The 17,440-nt window shown below is 40.9% G+C and overlaps 1 protein-coding gene across 12 annotated transcripts in view; it reads right to left on the minus strand.

Moving 5' to 3' along the window:
- WNK1 (WNK lysine deficient protein kinase 1) overlaps positions 1–17,440 on the minus strand; it is a 131,479-nt gene that overhangs the window by 13,456 nt on the left and 100,583 nt on the right. For 11 of the 12 annotated variants that reach the window (XM_042468892.1, XM_042468894.1, XM_042468893.1 and 8 more), the window contains 6 exons: positions 15,599–17,034; positions 12,195–12,278; positions 8,875–8,961; positions 4,096–4,165; positions 2,880–2,953; positions 968–1,605 (listed from right to left, as the gene is read on the minus strand). In XM_042468892.1, coding sequence (XP_042324826.1) covers positions 968–1,605; positions 2,880–2,953; positions 4,096–4,165; positions 8,875–8,961; positions 12,195–12,278; positions 15,599–17,034 — 2,389 coding nt within the window. The remainder of the gene's footprint in view (positions 1–967; positions 1,606–2,879; positions 2,954–4,095; positions 4,166–8,874; positions 8,962–12,194; positions 12,279–15,598; positions 17,035–17,440) is intronic. The other variant, XM_042468886.1, reaches the window with a different exon arrangement.

Genomic DNA, 17,440 nt, shown 5'->3' on the forward strand with positions numbered 1-17,440 from the left:
TTACAAAGTGAGGCAGCATACTTTCCCTATTTTTGTTCTGAAACATGCATGGACGACAGCTGCATCCACCAACCATATTAACCTCTCAGACCCCTCCCCAACCCGCCCCCAATCACATCTTTTCCCTCCAGGACACTGAGTTATCAGGTAATTTTACTTGCCTCTATTTCCTCACCTGACCCACACAGACAGTCTACTTAACTTTCATGTGTTTTTATAGCGTAGCATCACAAGCTACAAACGTGTCTTTGCAAAGAAATTGCCAGGTTAGCCTTCATTAAGGTGCCTCAGGATTCCAGTTATAACAAGGGCATAGTAAATAGTATGCACTTCTTTGTTGATCTTTTTCTATGTGAGTTTTATAACTTGTTGTAAGTTTTTATATAGAAAGTTATAAAACCTGGAAGAAAAAGGTCACAAAAAGGTGCTTTATATTTTTGTGAGCCAGCATTGTAAATTGGTCTAAGTGCTGGACTAGAACTCCTCAAGACCATGGTTCAAATCCCTGGTCAACCATAGAAATCCACTGCGTGACCTTGGGCAAGTTACACTTTCTCACTCTTGATGGAAAGCAGTAGCACACCTGATTAAATCTTGTCAAGAAAAGCTTGTGAAAAGTTATCATAAATTGAGAGTTGATCTGCAAACACATAGCAACAAATATGTTTTTGTCTCCCCAGCTGTTTTCCAAAGTTGCCTTTAATCACCATGGACATTTTAGGGGTTTTATTACTAGTTCCTTAATGCTGTAGAATTTCTGGTAAGCTGTGTTTTTCTGCTATGTTTAGTTTTGACATGTTGGATTTGATTTTCACCATTTCCATTATTTTTAATTACTTTCATGCACCATATACTTTATGCAATTGTTACCAATGATTGTAAAGAATATTTTTAGTTACATAGATGGGAGACACAGTCAGCCAAGAATTCTCAAAAACAAGACTTTAAAAACAACAAAGCATCTTACTTCTCCCGCAATTGCCGTAGCTCACACTTCAAATCTTCATCTTCTATGTCTGACTCATTATCACTACTCATGTAGGAAGAGTTGAATGAGTTACTAAGGCTCTGGACTGGAAGACTGATTTTTGACCCAGGTGGATGGATAGAGCCTGGACTGCCTGTGCCATCGTCCAGCTCCTTAGCTGCACTACTCAAGAAGGCAGCTTCCAGCTCAGAAGAAGGCCCGTTCAGATGCAGAGAAGACCTTCTTTCCACCATTTCTGATTTAGGAGTTGTGAATGGAGAAGAAGCTTGCTCCGAGTCCACAAGCAAAGGAACTATTGTAGGGACATCGCTTTCCACACAGGTCACCTCATCTTGAGTTCTAGACACAGAAAAACGACCCACTTGGTCCGTTGTTGTTGTCACTTGGAAACGCCCAACTTTGGTTGACTGTAACTGTATGGTGGAAGTGTGTGAAAAGACTCCATCTACCACATCTACTGAGTTACTAGCAAGGACCTCAGCTGTTCCACTGGAGGCTGGCTTTATCAAAGTACTCTCTGGGCTGCTGCTAGACAAAGATGAGGATTCTGAGGTGGTTGTGTCAAAGTGCTTGGGCTGACTTTCACTCTCTTTCTGATCATCTACTGCCATTGACACCTAGATGCAATGCAGACAATATTATTATTATTTTGCATACCCACATGCATGCCCACACACACACTATTGCTGTGAGTGACACTTTACAGATACAAGAGGTCACTGCTGGATGGATTAGAACAGAGATGAAGACATAAACAGAATAAATATGGAAGCAATATATGGTTATTTCTGGTCCATTTGCTGAGGATGAGTTACAGTGGGATGTTTAGTGGCCAAGTATGTTTTGATGAACCTGAGTCAAATGTAATAATCAACTTCTTTAACAAAGTGCATAGTTAATTATGGAATTCAATACTAAAAGATGTAATTATAACTGCAAATTTTGACAGTTTTGAAGTTGAATGGACAAATTCATGGAGGTTGAAGCTATCAATGCCTATGGGTTAATACGGCTATATGTTACTTTCAGTATCACAAAATGAAAATCAATGATCAGAATGTGGATTTGGTTTCTACTATTTTATAGGACAGACTTCAGTTAATTCTTTTAAATATTTAAATACCTTTTTTAAAAAAAAATGTCTGTGTAATGTTTAGATCAGGGGTAGGCAACCTTTTTGAGCCGGGGGCCAGGTTGCTGTCCCTCAGACAACTGGGGGTGCCGAAGCAAAAAAATAAATAATTAAATAATTAAATAATATAGGACATTTTCGAATGTAGGGCACATTTTTTAAAAATGGAGGACATATTTTTGATGCTTTTAAAAAAATGTTAATATAAATGCATGTTTGTTAGGCATGATCAAAATGGAGGACATTTGGGCCTCAGAAGCTGGCTAATATCATCATCATCATCATCATCATCATCACCACCACCACCATCACCACCACTACTACTATTATTATTATTACCATTGTTACAGCAGACCTTTTAGCATTAAATGCACCGAAAATACACAGAAATGCACTTTGGAAAATCACACTCACCAAATGGAATGGAAATCCTCCTCCTCCTCCTCCTCCTGCTCCTTCTTTCTTCCCTCCTCCTTCTTCCTTCCTCCCTCCTCCTCCCCCTGCTCCTTCCTTCCTCCCTCCTCCTCCTCTTCCCCCACCCCCTTCCCTTCCTCTCCGCGGCTGTCAGGCCACATATGGCCCGCGGGCCGGGGGTTGCCAACCCCTGGTTTAGATGGTAATATGTTGGGATTTTGATGCCCCATCAGGCACAGGAGCTAGATATACTTTTACAAACTCAGTTTCCCCATGTATAAAATAGGAGCAATCAAAACCACAATGCAGCTATGACAAACAGTGCAAAAGCACTCTCCAAAATACCTGAAAACGACCCATCTTAAGAACTCCAACTCCTGCAGTTGTGGTTGTGGCACAGCTCTCTGCATCCTGAGAACCTGAAACAGAAAGTGGCACAAGGAGATAAGAAATGATGAAAAATATAGTTCACTCATTCCAAAACAACCTTAACAAAGATGTAAAAGTCTTTTTACTGGCTATTACAAGCCATGACAAGAGTTAATTCTCAGAACTGTGCAGATTTTAAATCTTAGTATGTTCAAATGGAGCTGAAAATATTGTTAGCTTATTGTGTAATCACAGAACTATTTGGAGATATGAGCCATCTACCACTACAAAAAAGAAAGCATTTTTAAATTAAGTTACACTTACAACAGATTTGCTATCCACACTGAACCATAGCACAATCAAAATACTGTAAAGGATAACTAGGGGATTCATTTCCCATAAAAGGTACTGAACCTAACTAAGAGGATGTACAGACCAGCAGTTAGCACTGGCATCGGGGTGGCATGGGGGCGTGGCATTTCAACGACACATGCCCTGATACCACCCCGATGACAGTGTCATGCCACCCACCACACAGCGGGCAGCATTGCAGCACTCCTTTGGTGCAGCGATCACATGCCGCATGTCAAAAGGAGCACCGGAAAGTGGCACCGCAGTAGCAAGGGAGATCTTTTTCCAGGCCAAAAAGAAGTGGCATTTTGCCAGAAAAATGGCGGATTAAGGCCATGGCATGCCGTTGCCACAGCCCAAATTTGGCGCACAAACAAGTGGCACAGAGTCTGCTTCCCCCCAGGTATATTACTCTGAAAAACAATGCATTGTAGGCCATTTTAGTTGTAGATACCTAAGCCGATCATTTGCCCTTACACCTTGGCTGTTGAGAGCCCATGTTCACCCTCAAGCACATTGTAAGTAATGGTACTATTTTTTGTTCAGGTAGAGTTTCAGTGTACTGTAGTGGTTTCATCCTCTAGAAATCAGGGTATGATTATCCACTTGGCCATGGAAAGCCACTGGGGGATTTTGGGAAAGTGACATACTTTCAAGCCCAAGAAAGCCCTGTGATAGGGTTGCCATAAGTCAGAAACGATGTGAAGGCACACAATAACAAAGGATTCCAAAACCAAAATGCTTCTGAGACTATAATCCTACTATGCTGGATTCATAAAGTTTTAGAGTGACAGACAATAATTTTTCCTTTCAGTATTAGCCATTCAAAAAAGAATTTTACCAGTATTTGTAGGCTGTTCTGGTGCAGGCACCATTCCAGTAACTGATGAAGAAGCCACAGATTGCACAGGCTATGGAAATAAAATATAAATTATTTTGACATCAGAGCAGCCTATTCTCTTTTTAATTTTTCTTTTCCTATAATAGGAATGAGCTTATTGAAAGGATCTTAATGGTTAAGCCTCAGATACCAAAGAAGAATATAGAAGAGCATCCACAGTAGCAAGTCAAATCCACTCACTATGAAGCCCACCTAATTCCAGTACCCACATGGAAAAATATCCCATTCTAAATGATTTTGCGTCAGTTTCTTCTCAAAGATCCAAAACACACTGCAGAATTAATCCACTTTGGGACCACTTTAACTGCCCTGGCCCAAATCTAGGGGATTCTGGGAACTGTAGTTTTGTCAGACATTTAGCCTTCTTTGTCAGAGAACTCTGGTGTCAAAATAAACTATAATTCCCACGATTCCTAGCAGTGAGCCAGGGCAGTTAAAGCGATCACAAACTGGATTATTTCTACAATGTGTTTTGGACCAAGGTTGCAAAAAAGGTAGCTGATGTAATTCTAGCAAGTTCTATATTGCTTTTAACTCAAAATAACTTCCATGTGACTAAAGTGACACCACTGCCTGTTACACAGATAACCACCAAGGTATCTTAGTTTACCATTTTTACTTGTAAGGAAGATTAAAAATTTGCTTTTAAGATTTGGATTCGTTCTTACAGGGGAAGTAACTTTCTGCATGAGCATCATCATACTGGACTATAAGTACAGGCTCATGTGACTGTATATTCCATTATGTACAAAAATCTTGAAAACAGAAAACCACTGTCAGGGAGAACACCAAATCAATCACTGTTTATTACTCGCTTTTCTCTCTCTCTCTCCTCTCACGTTTTGTATGTAATGACATGAGCAAAAGTATTCTTGAGATCTTGAGATCTTATTAGAAGGTTACTGCCTTGAAAATAGAGCAGCACCTGAGAAAGACTCATTTAGTAACCACCCAGGCTAGAAAAAGGGTCATGTTATATGAAGTAAAGAAAATATGCTGAAGCTCTTAATTCCACCTCAGTTCTTTTTTTTAAATAATCTTTATTTATAATTCCACCTCAGTTCTGAATGATGAATCATAAGAGGTGAACAAAGGACATAAAATCTGTGCAAGAGTATTGGCTGGTCCTTGGGGTTTTGAAAATATTTTGTATTCTTTTCGGGGAGTCTTTTTATGGTTGATCAGGAACTTGTGATTCATGAAGGCTGTGAAGAGTGTATGAAAAATCTTGCTTGGTCCTGAGAAAGGATGAAGAGTGAATATGAAGATTATTTAGATACAGATAAACATGTACCCCTGGAGCCTTAGAAAGGGCATCACTGAAACCATAAGCCCTGGGGACCAAGGCTAGCCAAACTGAGAGTGTGTTGAACTGAAAATGGTCATTGCTGTAGAGAAAAGGAGAAATATCCTGTGACTGGACCAGATACATACATGATAAGGTTCAGACAAATTGACTGAGAAGAGAATTCTCCCGGTTACTTTCTGGATGGTCTGAAAGGATTCTATTCTAGAATCTTAGATTCACAGAATCATAGAGTTGGAAGGGGCCCTATCCCTTGGACCCTGATGGTCCAATCCCATGCTCAATGTAGGGTCTCCAGTTGTAACATCCCCAGCAGGTAGCTCCAGCCTCTTTTTTGAAGACCTATCTAGGCAACTGATTTCACTGCCAAGGCTCTCACACTGGCAGGAAATTCATAGAATCATAGAGTTGGAAGATACCACAAGGGCCATCAAGTCCAATACACAATCAAAGCACGCCCAACAGATGGCTATCTCTTCTTTGTTTAAGAACCTCCAAAGGAGACTCCATCAGTCCTCAAGGCAGCGAAAAACATCCTTCCAATGTTCAAATGAAACTCACTCCAAATCATTAGACCTAGTTCTACCCTCTGAGGCAGCACCCTCCTCTGTGACAACCCCTGAGGTATTTAAAGAGGGTGAGCATGTCATTGCTCTGTCTCCTCTTCGCCATACTAAACATGCCCAGCTTCATAAATCTGTCCTCTATATTTTATTCTCAATACCTCTTATCCTTGTTGCCATTCTCTGAATTCACTCCAACGTGTCTATATCTTTCTTTAAATGAGGCACTCAGGACTGAACACAGTGCTCCAGATGAGACCTCACAAGCACATAGGGGGACTATTACTTCCCTCGAATTGGAAATTATGGATATTTTAATGCAGGCTCATTTGCCTTCTTTGCTGCAGCACCACACTGCAATTTATGGCCAACAATAATCCCAAGGTCATGTTCATATTTAGTACGGCTAAGCCAGCTATCCCCTATCACATATCTATATATTTGTTTTTTGTGGCCTAAATATAGAATTTTGAATTTCTCTCTGCTGAATTTCATATCATTAATTTCAGCCCAGTTCTCTAGTTTTCTCCATGCTGTTTTCATCTATTCCATATTTATTCAGTTTGCTAATTAAAATGTCATGGGGGACCTTATCAAATGCTTTGCTGAAATGCATATAAACGGTACCCATAGTATTCTCACCATCTACTAAATGCTCCAATCAAAAAAGATATAAGGTTAGTTGGACAGGATTTGTTCTTGACAAACTCATCCTGGTTCCTATTAATCACAGCACTATCATCAAGATACTTCCAGAAAGACTTCTGTATAATCTGTTCTAATTATTTTCCTGATATTGAGGTCAGGCTGACTGCCCTGTAGTTTCCTGGATCTTCTTCTTTTTTTTTTGTCTGTTTACTCGCCTCCAGTTTTCTGACACCTCACTCGTTCTCCATGATTTCTCAAAAGTGATAACAAGTGGTTCTGTGACTATGTCAGCAAGTTCCTTGAAAATTCTTTGATGCACCTGTTCACATATTTGAGATTATATGATGCATCTGCCCACATATTTGAGATCCAGAATAAAGCAGAAATCCCCTCCCCTTTTGGTCACCAGGAAGAACAGAAAGAAAGCTCCCTGAAAGCATTCTGCATCTGGTATTGATCTACTACTCTTATATGAAGATATTTGATGGTACTGAAGATGGCTTGGAGAGATTTGGAAATTGAGGAAGAAGAAGCCTGTGACAGATAAAGTGTTTGTGTGAACTCCAATGCATAGCCATGGCACAGTGACAAGAATCCAATGATTCATGGTGGGCCATTACAAAGTGGGGAGGAAGAGGGCTAGTCTTCTCTCTACTGGCAAAGAGTGATGTTCAGAGGTGTGCCATGCTGGGCCTGAACAGGGGTCCCCCTTTATCCAGTGGGACAGAACTAGACTTCCTGGACTCTAGGATAAAAGTGAGTTTTGGTCCATGCAGGTCTGAAGTTCTGAGAGTCTCTGGGCCTAGAGAAAGGATGAAAGGGGTAAGGGGGGGAGAGATATGTTTAGTTTGTCACATGTCCTTTTTCTTTTGCACTGAAGGCTATCATCTTCTTTTTGTCCTTTATCTCAAGTAAAGGGATCATAACTAGAGCCAACATTCCAATGCTTCAACTAGACAGATCTGTGTGACTACTGCATCTTAGAAATAGGGGGTCTGGGAAGACTTCCACACAGCTTTCTCTGTTTCAAGCCAGAGTGGAAGAGAGCAGGGGAGAGAGAAGAAAGGTGCTGAAGAAAAGAGACGAAGGGGGGAATGGACAAAAGGAGAAAATAAGGTACAGTAGAAACTGAGAGAGAAGAAGAGACCTAACCTGAGTAAGGAAAAGAAAAGGAACAGTCACAGTGTGAAGCTATGGGTTTAAACATATATTCTTCACTTCTTAATACACTTCCCTTGCCTAGCCTGGGCCGCAACAGGAGATAACCCAATATTTGATGTCTTTTTTTGCAATTTACAGGGGATGAATATGCTGATGCTCAATTACCTACAGGCAATGGAAATATTAAGAAATATCCCAAGACTTTATTCCCTGATTGTCTTGTCAGACACAGCTTCTGTCTTATCTAAAATTTGTGGTAAGGTGACGGATTAAAGGATACCATACTGAATCCTATTCTGTGAAATATAGGCGGGGTACAGACCGCCGCTTTGCGGCGGTCTGCTGCCGCCGCCAGTAGGTCCACGGGGGAGCCGGAGCCTTCAGACGGCCCGACTCCCGCGCGGACCGAAAAAAGAAGCTCCAAAATGGAGCTTCTTTTTTCGTCGCGTTTGCGACGTAGCGAGGCGCCAGGGGCGCGCTCGCTACGTCAGCAGCGGCGCGACGCGTACGGACGCTAAGCGTCCGATACGCAAAGATGGCGCCGGCCATGTAGAAGGGCCGGCGCCATCTTGTATGGACGGAGTCCGTACTAGGCCATGGGGCGTCTAAAAGAGACGCCCCTTTTTTAAAATGGGACGTCCTCCGGACGTCCCAAATGGCGGTGCAGAAAGCACCATAATATCCAATACAATGATACTTCTAATAGCTATAAGCTTAAGTGAACAAAGCAATTTTGTTTTCTTAGTCTTCTGTAACATTTCATATCAAAATTGCTACTAAACACTCACCATGGCTATTACAAGTGAAACTTCTCCTTGTCTCTAAGCAGAGAATCTACTATCTCTGATTCACTCTCTCACAAATAATACTCATGTTCTACAGTGGAACCAACAGGTCTATCTGTTTTCCCCATATTCCCAGTCCCAAGGGAGGGGGGGGAGAAATGCAAGTTCTGAACACTTAATCTACCCTGGTCTCCTGTTGTATGAGAACTCATAGCAGCCTACATGAACCTGGAGCTCAGGAACAGCAAACACTTACACAAGTAGGAGCTGATGTTGTTGGGACTGTTTCTGGACTCAGGGCTCTTCTTAACTGAGCATCCAGGTCTTCCAGAGGCTGCTGGGACTGGAACAAAGAGGAAAAATTATACCAGTTGCCCTGTAAAAAATGGTCTAATTGTGGCCCGCCAGATGTTGCAGAATGCAGGTTCCATCATCTCTTACTACTGACTATGCTAGCCAGGTCTGAAGTAAGTTGCTGTTCAACATCAGGTGGGCCATCAATACACACACAAATAATTTATTCAGAATTTGGTATTTCAGTTTTGTTTAGCTATAATTAGACACACAATTACAGTATAGTGACACTGAATTATAATGACTCAACATGAATATTTTCAAGAACCGCCTTAACCCATCACTAAAATATTTTAATATTGCATGAAACAAATGAAGATTTCCAAAAGTAGCGTAAAGTAAGTAGTAGTACAATATACAGTGCAATATACCGTATTTTCCGGAGTATAAGACGACTGGGCGTATAAGACGACCCCCAACTTTTCCTGTAAAAATATAGAGTTTGGGATATACTCGCCCTATAAGACCCCCTCCTTAAAATCCAAGGAGGGCAAGGACAGTGGCCCTCGCGCCAGACCAGGGCGCTCCTTCCCGGGCTCTGCGGGGCCTGGGAGGAGGGCAAGGCCACGGCGCTCCTTCCTGGGCTCCGCGGGGCCTGGGAGGAGGAGAAGGCCGACGGCCCTCGCGCCAGGCCGCGGTGCTCTTTCCCGGGCCCTGCGGGGCCTGGGAGGAGGGCAAGGCCGGAGGCTCTCGTGCCGGCAGCGGAGCCTTCCCGGCGTATTAGACGACCCCCCAACTTACAAAAAAATTTTAGGGGTTAAAAAGTCGTCTAATACGGCGGAAAATACGGTACATTTTAGTTCTACACATTTTTAAAAATCATTTATAAAGAGCATATCATGTAAAAATGTCTATGACTGTTTTTAACTCAAAGCAAAAATAAAAAGCCTGGTATTTTCTTGAAAAAAATAGGTAGTACATGCACTGTTAACCTCTCAACTTGACTTCTGCAATGCATTCTACATGGGGCTACTCTGGTGCCAAGTTCGGAAATTTCAAATGGTACAAAATATGGCAGCCAGGCTGGTCATGGGCACATCCAGAACTGCCCATATTACACCGGTTCTAAAATTTCTCCACTGGCTGCCTATCAGTTTCCAGGCAAGCTACAAGGTGTTGGTTTTAACCTTTAAAGCCCTACATAGCTTGAGTCCTGACTACTTGGGGGAGCGCCCACTTCCAGATAATCCTCCCCACACACTTCGGTCCTCTGGGAAGAATCTGCTACAACCTAAGAAGACGAGACTCTCAGTGGTGACCCAGAGGACCTTCTCATCAGCCGCTCCCAGGCTCTGGAACGACCTGCCGGATGAGATCCGCCATATTACCACTTTGGAAGCCTTTAAAAAGGATATTAAGACATATCTCTTCCAACAGGCTTTTCCAGACTAGGCTAAATCCATTAGATCCATTAGACTTTAGACTTGCCTTCCCCCCTCTGTTGATACCTCTATTGATACCGATATCAAAATTGATTGATACCATTACCCCCAACACCCTCTCCTCTAAAGGAAGACTCATTTCTTGTGCTAATCTACCTGAAATTTTAGTGTATTCCTATTGGACAGTTTTAAATTTTTTGATGTTTAATCTCTTTTTATGGGTTGATCACTGTTTTCATGATTGGGGAGAGGGTTGGGATTTGGGGGTTTTTTAATTGTAATTTTTAATTGTTTGATGTTTTATTTATACTGTTGGAATCAGCTTTGATTCCTCTGTGAAAAAGCAGACTATAAATAATAATAATTAATTGGAACATATATATTATTTACTAGCCTACTAATTATTATACCTATTCTCAAGGCTGTGTGAAAATTACGTTTGTTAAAAGACTGAAGAATTTGCACCATTATCTAAGAGTTTAACACCTTTATTAGATAGACATAGTCTTACCAGCAAATCCTGTAATCAGCTGTCATACTATCAATAAAGCTATTACATACAAAGTCTGAAGATGACTGCTACTGGAAACAGAACAGATGGGGAAGAGCGAGTGTTTAAGAATAACCCTGCCTTATGTTCTGCAATTACTAAGCAAGCCTGTATGTTGCTTTTATTTGCATATATTTGATATTTCCATGAATATTTTTATTATACAACTCAGTAGGTTCTGTTATGCTTTCCCATCTCATTTCCCTGTGTCCTTTAAGTGGCAGCTATCTGTACTGGCTAAAATGTGTCAAAACTACTTGGCTTTGATTCCTTCACCTAAGTGGTAGAACATACACTACCACTAGGTATGGTAGCTGGAGTCATAGGTTGATCATCACTCCTTCAACTGATGCATATGTCTTTTCAAATAATTAGCAATCTCAGTATTGCAAGGAACCCATGAACTGGAAATCTATTAACAATATTTGCTTATCATCTCTCATCCCCTCAGATTCCTCAAAACTGATTAAGACTATTTGCTTAAAAACATTCATAAACGCGCACGCGCACACACACACACACACACACACACACACACACACACACACACACACAAAACATTAGAGGACCAATGGCCATACAAAACAACGCAGCCAGGGCTGTCCAATGGAAGCTCAATAGGGAGCCAGACTGACTCCTCTTGGGAGGAAGTTCCACAACCAGTGTGTCACTTCTGACAAAGCCGTGTCTTGCATGCTCATGAGTCTAGCTTCTCAAAAGCCTGGGAGATACAAGATTTCCATTGAGTATCTCAAATTCCATGCAGGTTCATATGGGCACAAGTAGTCTTTCAGAGGTCTCAGCTTCAAGGCATTTAGGCCCTTCTGTGTCAAAACCAGCACTATGAATTGACCTTGGAAGCAAGCTGGTAGTCAGTTCAGCTGGTACAAAACTAGTCATCTGTGATTTGAGATTTCCTGTATGGAAGGGGGTTGGACTGGATGGCCCTTGTGGTCTCTCTTCCAACTCTACAATTCTATGATTTTTAAAGGGCACACACAACAACAGTCAGGTACATGGGGACTAGCTGTAGCTTGCAAATACTTAGCATAGCAGGCCTAAACCAATACACAAAAACAGTTAGGCAGCTATCTTATGGAGGATTGTCACACTAGAGCACTGTATTTGCCAAAGATAAACATCTAAATTAGAAATGATTCCATGGTTACTAAGATATACAGGAATAAGATAATGTAGGGAAAGTAAAGGAAGAAATATCATGCAACAGAGTTTAATTACAACATGCTCTTTGAAAAGGGGGAAAAGGAGAAGCAGATAGCCATAAAGCACCTGAGTTAGTGTAGGTCCTGGAAAGGGTGGCAACTGCTCACTGGATGGAGTGCCAGCTGGAAGTTCAGAACCTACTGGTAGTCCCTATGAACAGATATGAAATTTAAGTTAAGTCCCAGAAGAGATAGATCATACATTGTACAGAGCAGACTTTTTTTTAGCCTATAAAGGATTCAGTACTTAAGAAATATCATTAACACGAGTTATGTTTTAAATGTTAAAAAGAGCTACTTCCTAAAAAGTAAAAAAAGAGCAAAACTTCAAAGTGATACTCAAAATGGAAACATTTCTGATCAGCATGCTTTGACTCAACCACAATAGTAAACAGAATTTACATTTCTTTTTTTTAGAATTCAAATATATAGTCATGTTAGTCTGGAAAATCAGTACGCAAAGGGTTCTTGCAGCATCTTTGAGACTAACTGAAAGAATAAGATGATGGGGATTTAGCAAGTTATAGTTATCTGTTTGTTTTCTGGTCTTCATTTATCTCATGTCAAAATGCTACTATAACTTGTTATATCCCCACCATCTTAATTCTTAGTGGTTTCCTAGCAGTTCTGTGGTGATTCAAGGTGAAGCTATAAATAGGAAAGAAAGAAGTTGAACTTAATCTATATCTTAGAAACTCATTACAACCTTACAACAAAGCATCTGTTGTAAACATTTCCACATAAATGATTTCCACTGAATTATTGTTGTTTAAACATTATGTTACATATCTTATACTGCAGATGAACCAGCATGGTGAGACCAGGGTTCAAAACACCACTCGGCCATGGAAACCCACTGGGTGACCTTGGGCAAGTCACACTCTCTCAGCTCAGAGGAAGGCAAAGGTAATCCCCCTCTGAATAAAACTTGCCAAGAAAACCCATGATGGGTTTACCTTAGAGTTGCCATAAGTCAGAAATTACTTTAAGGCATACAACCACTATCAGACACTATCTAGATATAGATAATGTAACTTCTTATTTTACTAAAACATGTTTAGCATGTGATACTGCTTAATGTTATCTTATGGTGTAGAAGTCTACTAAACAGGCAGCTGGGCGATTTGTAACTATGCCACTTATTTCCATGGTAGATCTTACTACCCACCAAAAACATTTTTAGAAGGTTAAAAAGTACACTGAATGCAGAGTTGTCTGTGTACATTTATTTAAACTGATTTCATACAAACTAACAGTGTGTTGGTTGTCTGACAAAAGATGCTGAGACATGCAAACTTAAGAGGGAAAGATCAGCCAAACATTGTTAGATCAGGGAGTAGAATGAGGCACATCAGACAGCACATTCCAACTACAGTATTTCCATCTTAACAAAAACAAAAGATTTTTAAAACTGAAAGCACAGGCTAGCTGAACATCTCCACCCTTCAACACCATGCCACTCAATGATACTGTACAATACAGATTCAGTCTGGGATCCTAACTAAAAAGAAAATAAATTTTGGTAAATAAAACAACTAAATCTCATTACTGTCTTTTTACTTCTGAAAGCGGGTCGTATATACTTTGAATTCACTGCAGAAAAGAGGAATATAAATGTAACTAATGATCATATCAGTATAGGGAATATGGGGTCTTCCAGATGTTCTTGGACATTAAAGATCAATTCCATCTTGGCTGTGGGCAGCTGAAAGCTGGAGTCCCATGTCACCCCTGCTCTATGAAGTTAATGCAAAATACTATCAAGACTCCAAATACCTAAGCAATTTCTTTATCAACTATAATTATTTTCCTATAATCTCTATTAGTGATTTTCCAGTTGCAAGAAAAATGGTAAAAATGTGCCTTCCATACCATAAAATCTACTGCAGATTTTAGCCACATATATCACCATATTTTTTTTGCTTAACTACTGAACTCATATATCTCAAATTGGTTTTACAAGCCCATAAGGAATCAATTTCATTTATCTCCATGTTCTTTCCTGAATTAAACAACTTGTTACAGACCAGATCAGATCAATTCCTTTATGAAACACTGTAAATGCCATGTGGAATATCATGAGCACCCTATGCTTCAAGCATAATTACCAGGATCTCTACCAAAGAACAGAGTATTATGGCCTTCTGTTGACCACCAGAGATTTAACACAAGGTTGCAAGATGTTGGCCTTCTTAAAATCCACTAGGAAATCCAAGCAAGCCCCTGGGCTTCTATAAATATATTGTGTGTCTAGTGTTGCTAATGAACAAATGAACAACCTTCCAAGGTATGCAAATGTGTGTGCTAAACAGCTTCCAACTACAGTTTTTAAAAGCTTCTCAAAAATGATTTTTAAACAGATCATCACATAACTACCTTTGGATCTTTATTGCAGTTGATCTGAATAGCATTTCTATAGGACACACATAAAAACATAAGAAAACCCAAACTGGATCAGATAAAAGGCATATCTAATATAATATGCTGTTGCCATATGGCCTAAGCAGACACCTATGGGAAACCCACAAGCAATTGTATCATCTTCTTTTCACTTGTGTTCCCTAACAACTGGTATTTATAAACTTACTATACCGATAATAGAGCCATCATAACTAGAAGCTACTCACAGCTTTACCTTGCATGAATTTGTCTAAATCCCTTTTACAGCAAGTTGTCAGTTACCATTATATCAAGTACATCTGGCAAATGCCATGCTTTATGCACTATTCAAACCACGTCCTTTTGTCTACTGTGAATCTTGCTCATTTCAGCTTCACCAGATGGCCAGAGGCTCCCGTATTATGAGAACAACTTCTCCCTATCTAACTTTTGCTGCACCGTACCTAAATTATACATCTCTACCATTTGGCCCTTGGTATTTGCTGGGGTTTGGTACAAAGACACACACACACACACACACACACACACACACACACACACAATACCAAAATCCATGGATGCTCAAGTTCAATTAAATACAATAGTAAAATGGTGCTCCTTATATAAAATGGCAAAATCAAGGTTTGCTTTTTGGAATTTATATATATTTAATACTTTCAAGTCGTGGATGTTTCAGTCGATTGATAAATAAGCCATGGATATGGAAGGCTGACTGTACAGATCCAACTTTTGTTATATTAGTCCTGTCATATTAGCCCTTGATCATTCTTGTTGGTTCAGAGAATATAAATATAGGTGAATGCAAATGACAACAGTTTGTGTACTACCTATGCACCACTTCTTTCTCCTTTTATACAGTAATGGCTTACAAAAGATGTGATGTGGCATGCTTCAACACTTTTAAAAGTTACTGCTAAAACAGCAAGGAGGAAGAGTTGTAACGCAACAAAGATATGAACACTGGCTAACCAAGGAAGTAATGGATATACCATTTTCCATCTCAAGTCTTTTTAGAGGATTCCTCATCTAACATGAGTTAAAACAAATTCATAAGACTATCTAATTCCTTACCGGTACTCTGCTAAGAGGTGGCTTTGAAGGAGTCGTCCCTGGTTTAACTGTTGCTGATGCAATACATGTTGCTGGAACACAGTTGCTGGGGGTGCCAGCTTGTCCAGGTGTAGCAACTGGTGTCATGACAGGTAAACCTGCTGGACCAAGTGTCAAACTCGTTGGTGGTATACTGGTACTTGCAATGGGTGCCAAAGGTTTCGTGGGTGCAACAGCAGTGGTGGGTAATGCAGGCATTACTGTGGTCTCCACTACAAGAGATGTCTCCAAAGACACAGATGGGTGTACTGCCCCAGCACCACTGTGCTCACTGAAGAGGGATCTCAGTTTTTCTTCCAGGGTTTTTATATCATCTATGCCTGGTGCTTTGGGCTGAGTGTCAACATCCATTTCTATAGAATGGGTATGTGGTTGATTGGGCAATGGAGCTGGCTGAGGATGACTATGTATTAAAGTTTGCTGGACTGCAGGCACATTAGCTAGTGGTTGTGTCAGTGGCAAGATCCCAGGTAAAGGTACCTGAGGCAAAACCGGAGTAGAAACTATACCTGCTACTGGGGCTAAGCTAGATGAGGTAACTATGGGTGGGATGGGTAGTGGCTTTACCCCAGCAGGCTGCAAGGTAGAGCTAGGCATACTTGATGGTATTGTAATGGATATAGGTACAGAAACAGGCAAGGGGATTCCACCTGTGATGCCTATCTGTGGCTTTTCTAGTGGGTTTTCACTTTCTGACCTTGGCTGCAGCACACTAACTACTACCATTTCTGCTAAGCTGGGGATAGAACTGCTAGTGTCCAACTGAGAAGACTGTGAAACCATGCTCTGTGCCAAAGAAACAGGGACAGTTGTTTGACATTGTGATGGGGCAGCACTGGCACTGCCAACCTGCTGAGATGTCATAGGTGGTGCCATACTTCCTGATATCGTAACACTAGGCCCAGTCACTCCAGCTTGAGGCAGTGTTAGAGAAGCTGGGGTGCTACTACTAGGAACAATTTCTCCAGCAGCAGAAGCTACCTGAGATGCACTTGTTGACAAAGAAGAAGGTGCACTAATGCTGGAAGCCACACCACTAGTTAGATCTGATCCTGACTGCAACACTGGTGGAGGAGAACTGGAGCTTGACAATTCTTCATTCAGTGAAAGCCCTGTGGTCACTTTTTCTACTGTCTGTGTTGTTAGTAAAGAAGCACCAGAGGAGGGAGGGAGGGACACTGAAGGGGCAGTCACTGAGGTTGATGGCAAACTGCCATTCTCACTTGTAGCTACTATAGATGGAAAAGCTGGCAAATCCTGATTAAAAATTGGAGGAGCTGTACTAGGTCCTTCTGTCATTTGGGCATGCTTGAGCTCTGAAAAAGCTTGCTGGAGGCTGAGGGATGATGCAGAGTGAGACAGATTCATTCCAGGACCATGAGATGAGGAAGCAGCAACTGAAAAGAAGAAAGGCAAAGTTACTGAAAAACTTACTGAAGGATACTAAAGACACATACAGTGGTACCTCGGGATACGAAATACCCAGGTTACGAAATTTTCGGGATACGAAAAAATCCCATAGGAAAACATTGTTCCAGGTTACGAATGTTTTTTCGGGTTACGAAAAAACTTTTGGTGCTTTTTTCAGCTTTTTCGCACGGAATCGCGGCTTTTCCCCATTAGCGCCTATGGCAATTCGGCTTACGAAGGCTTTTCGGGTTACGAACGGTGCCACGGAACGAATTAATTTCGTAACCCGAGGCACCACTGTACCTGCTAAGACAACAGGGTTTCATATAATTTATTTGCTTTATGTTATAGTCCACCTTTCTCCTATATTGGGAATGAAATCAGATAGTAGGC

This window comes from Sceloporus undulatus, chromosome 5 (assembly GCF_019175285.1).
Source record: "Sceloporus undulatus isolate JIND9_A2432 ecotype Alabama chromosome 5, SceUnd_v1.1, whole genome shotgun sequence".
Lineage (NCBI taxonomy): Eukaryota > Metazoa > Chordata > Lepidosauria > Squamata > Phrynosomatidae > Sceloporus > Sceloporus undulatus.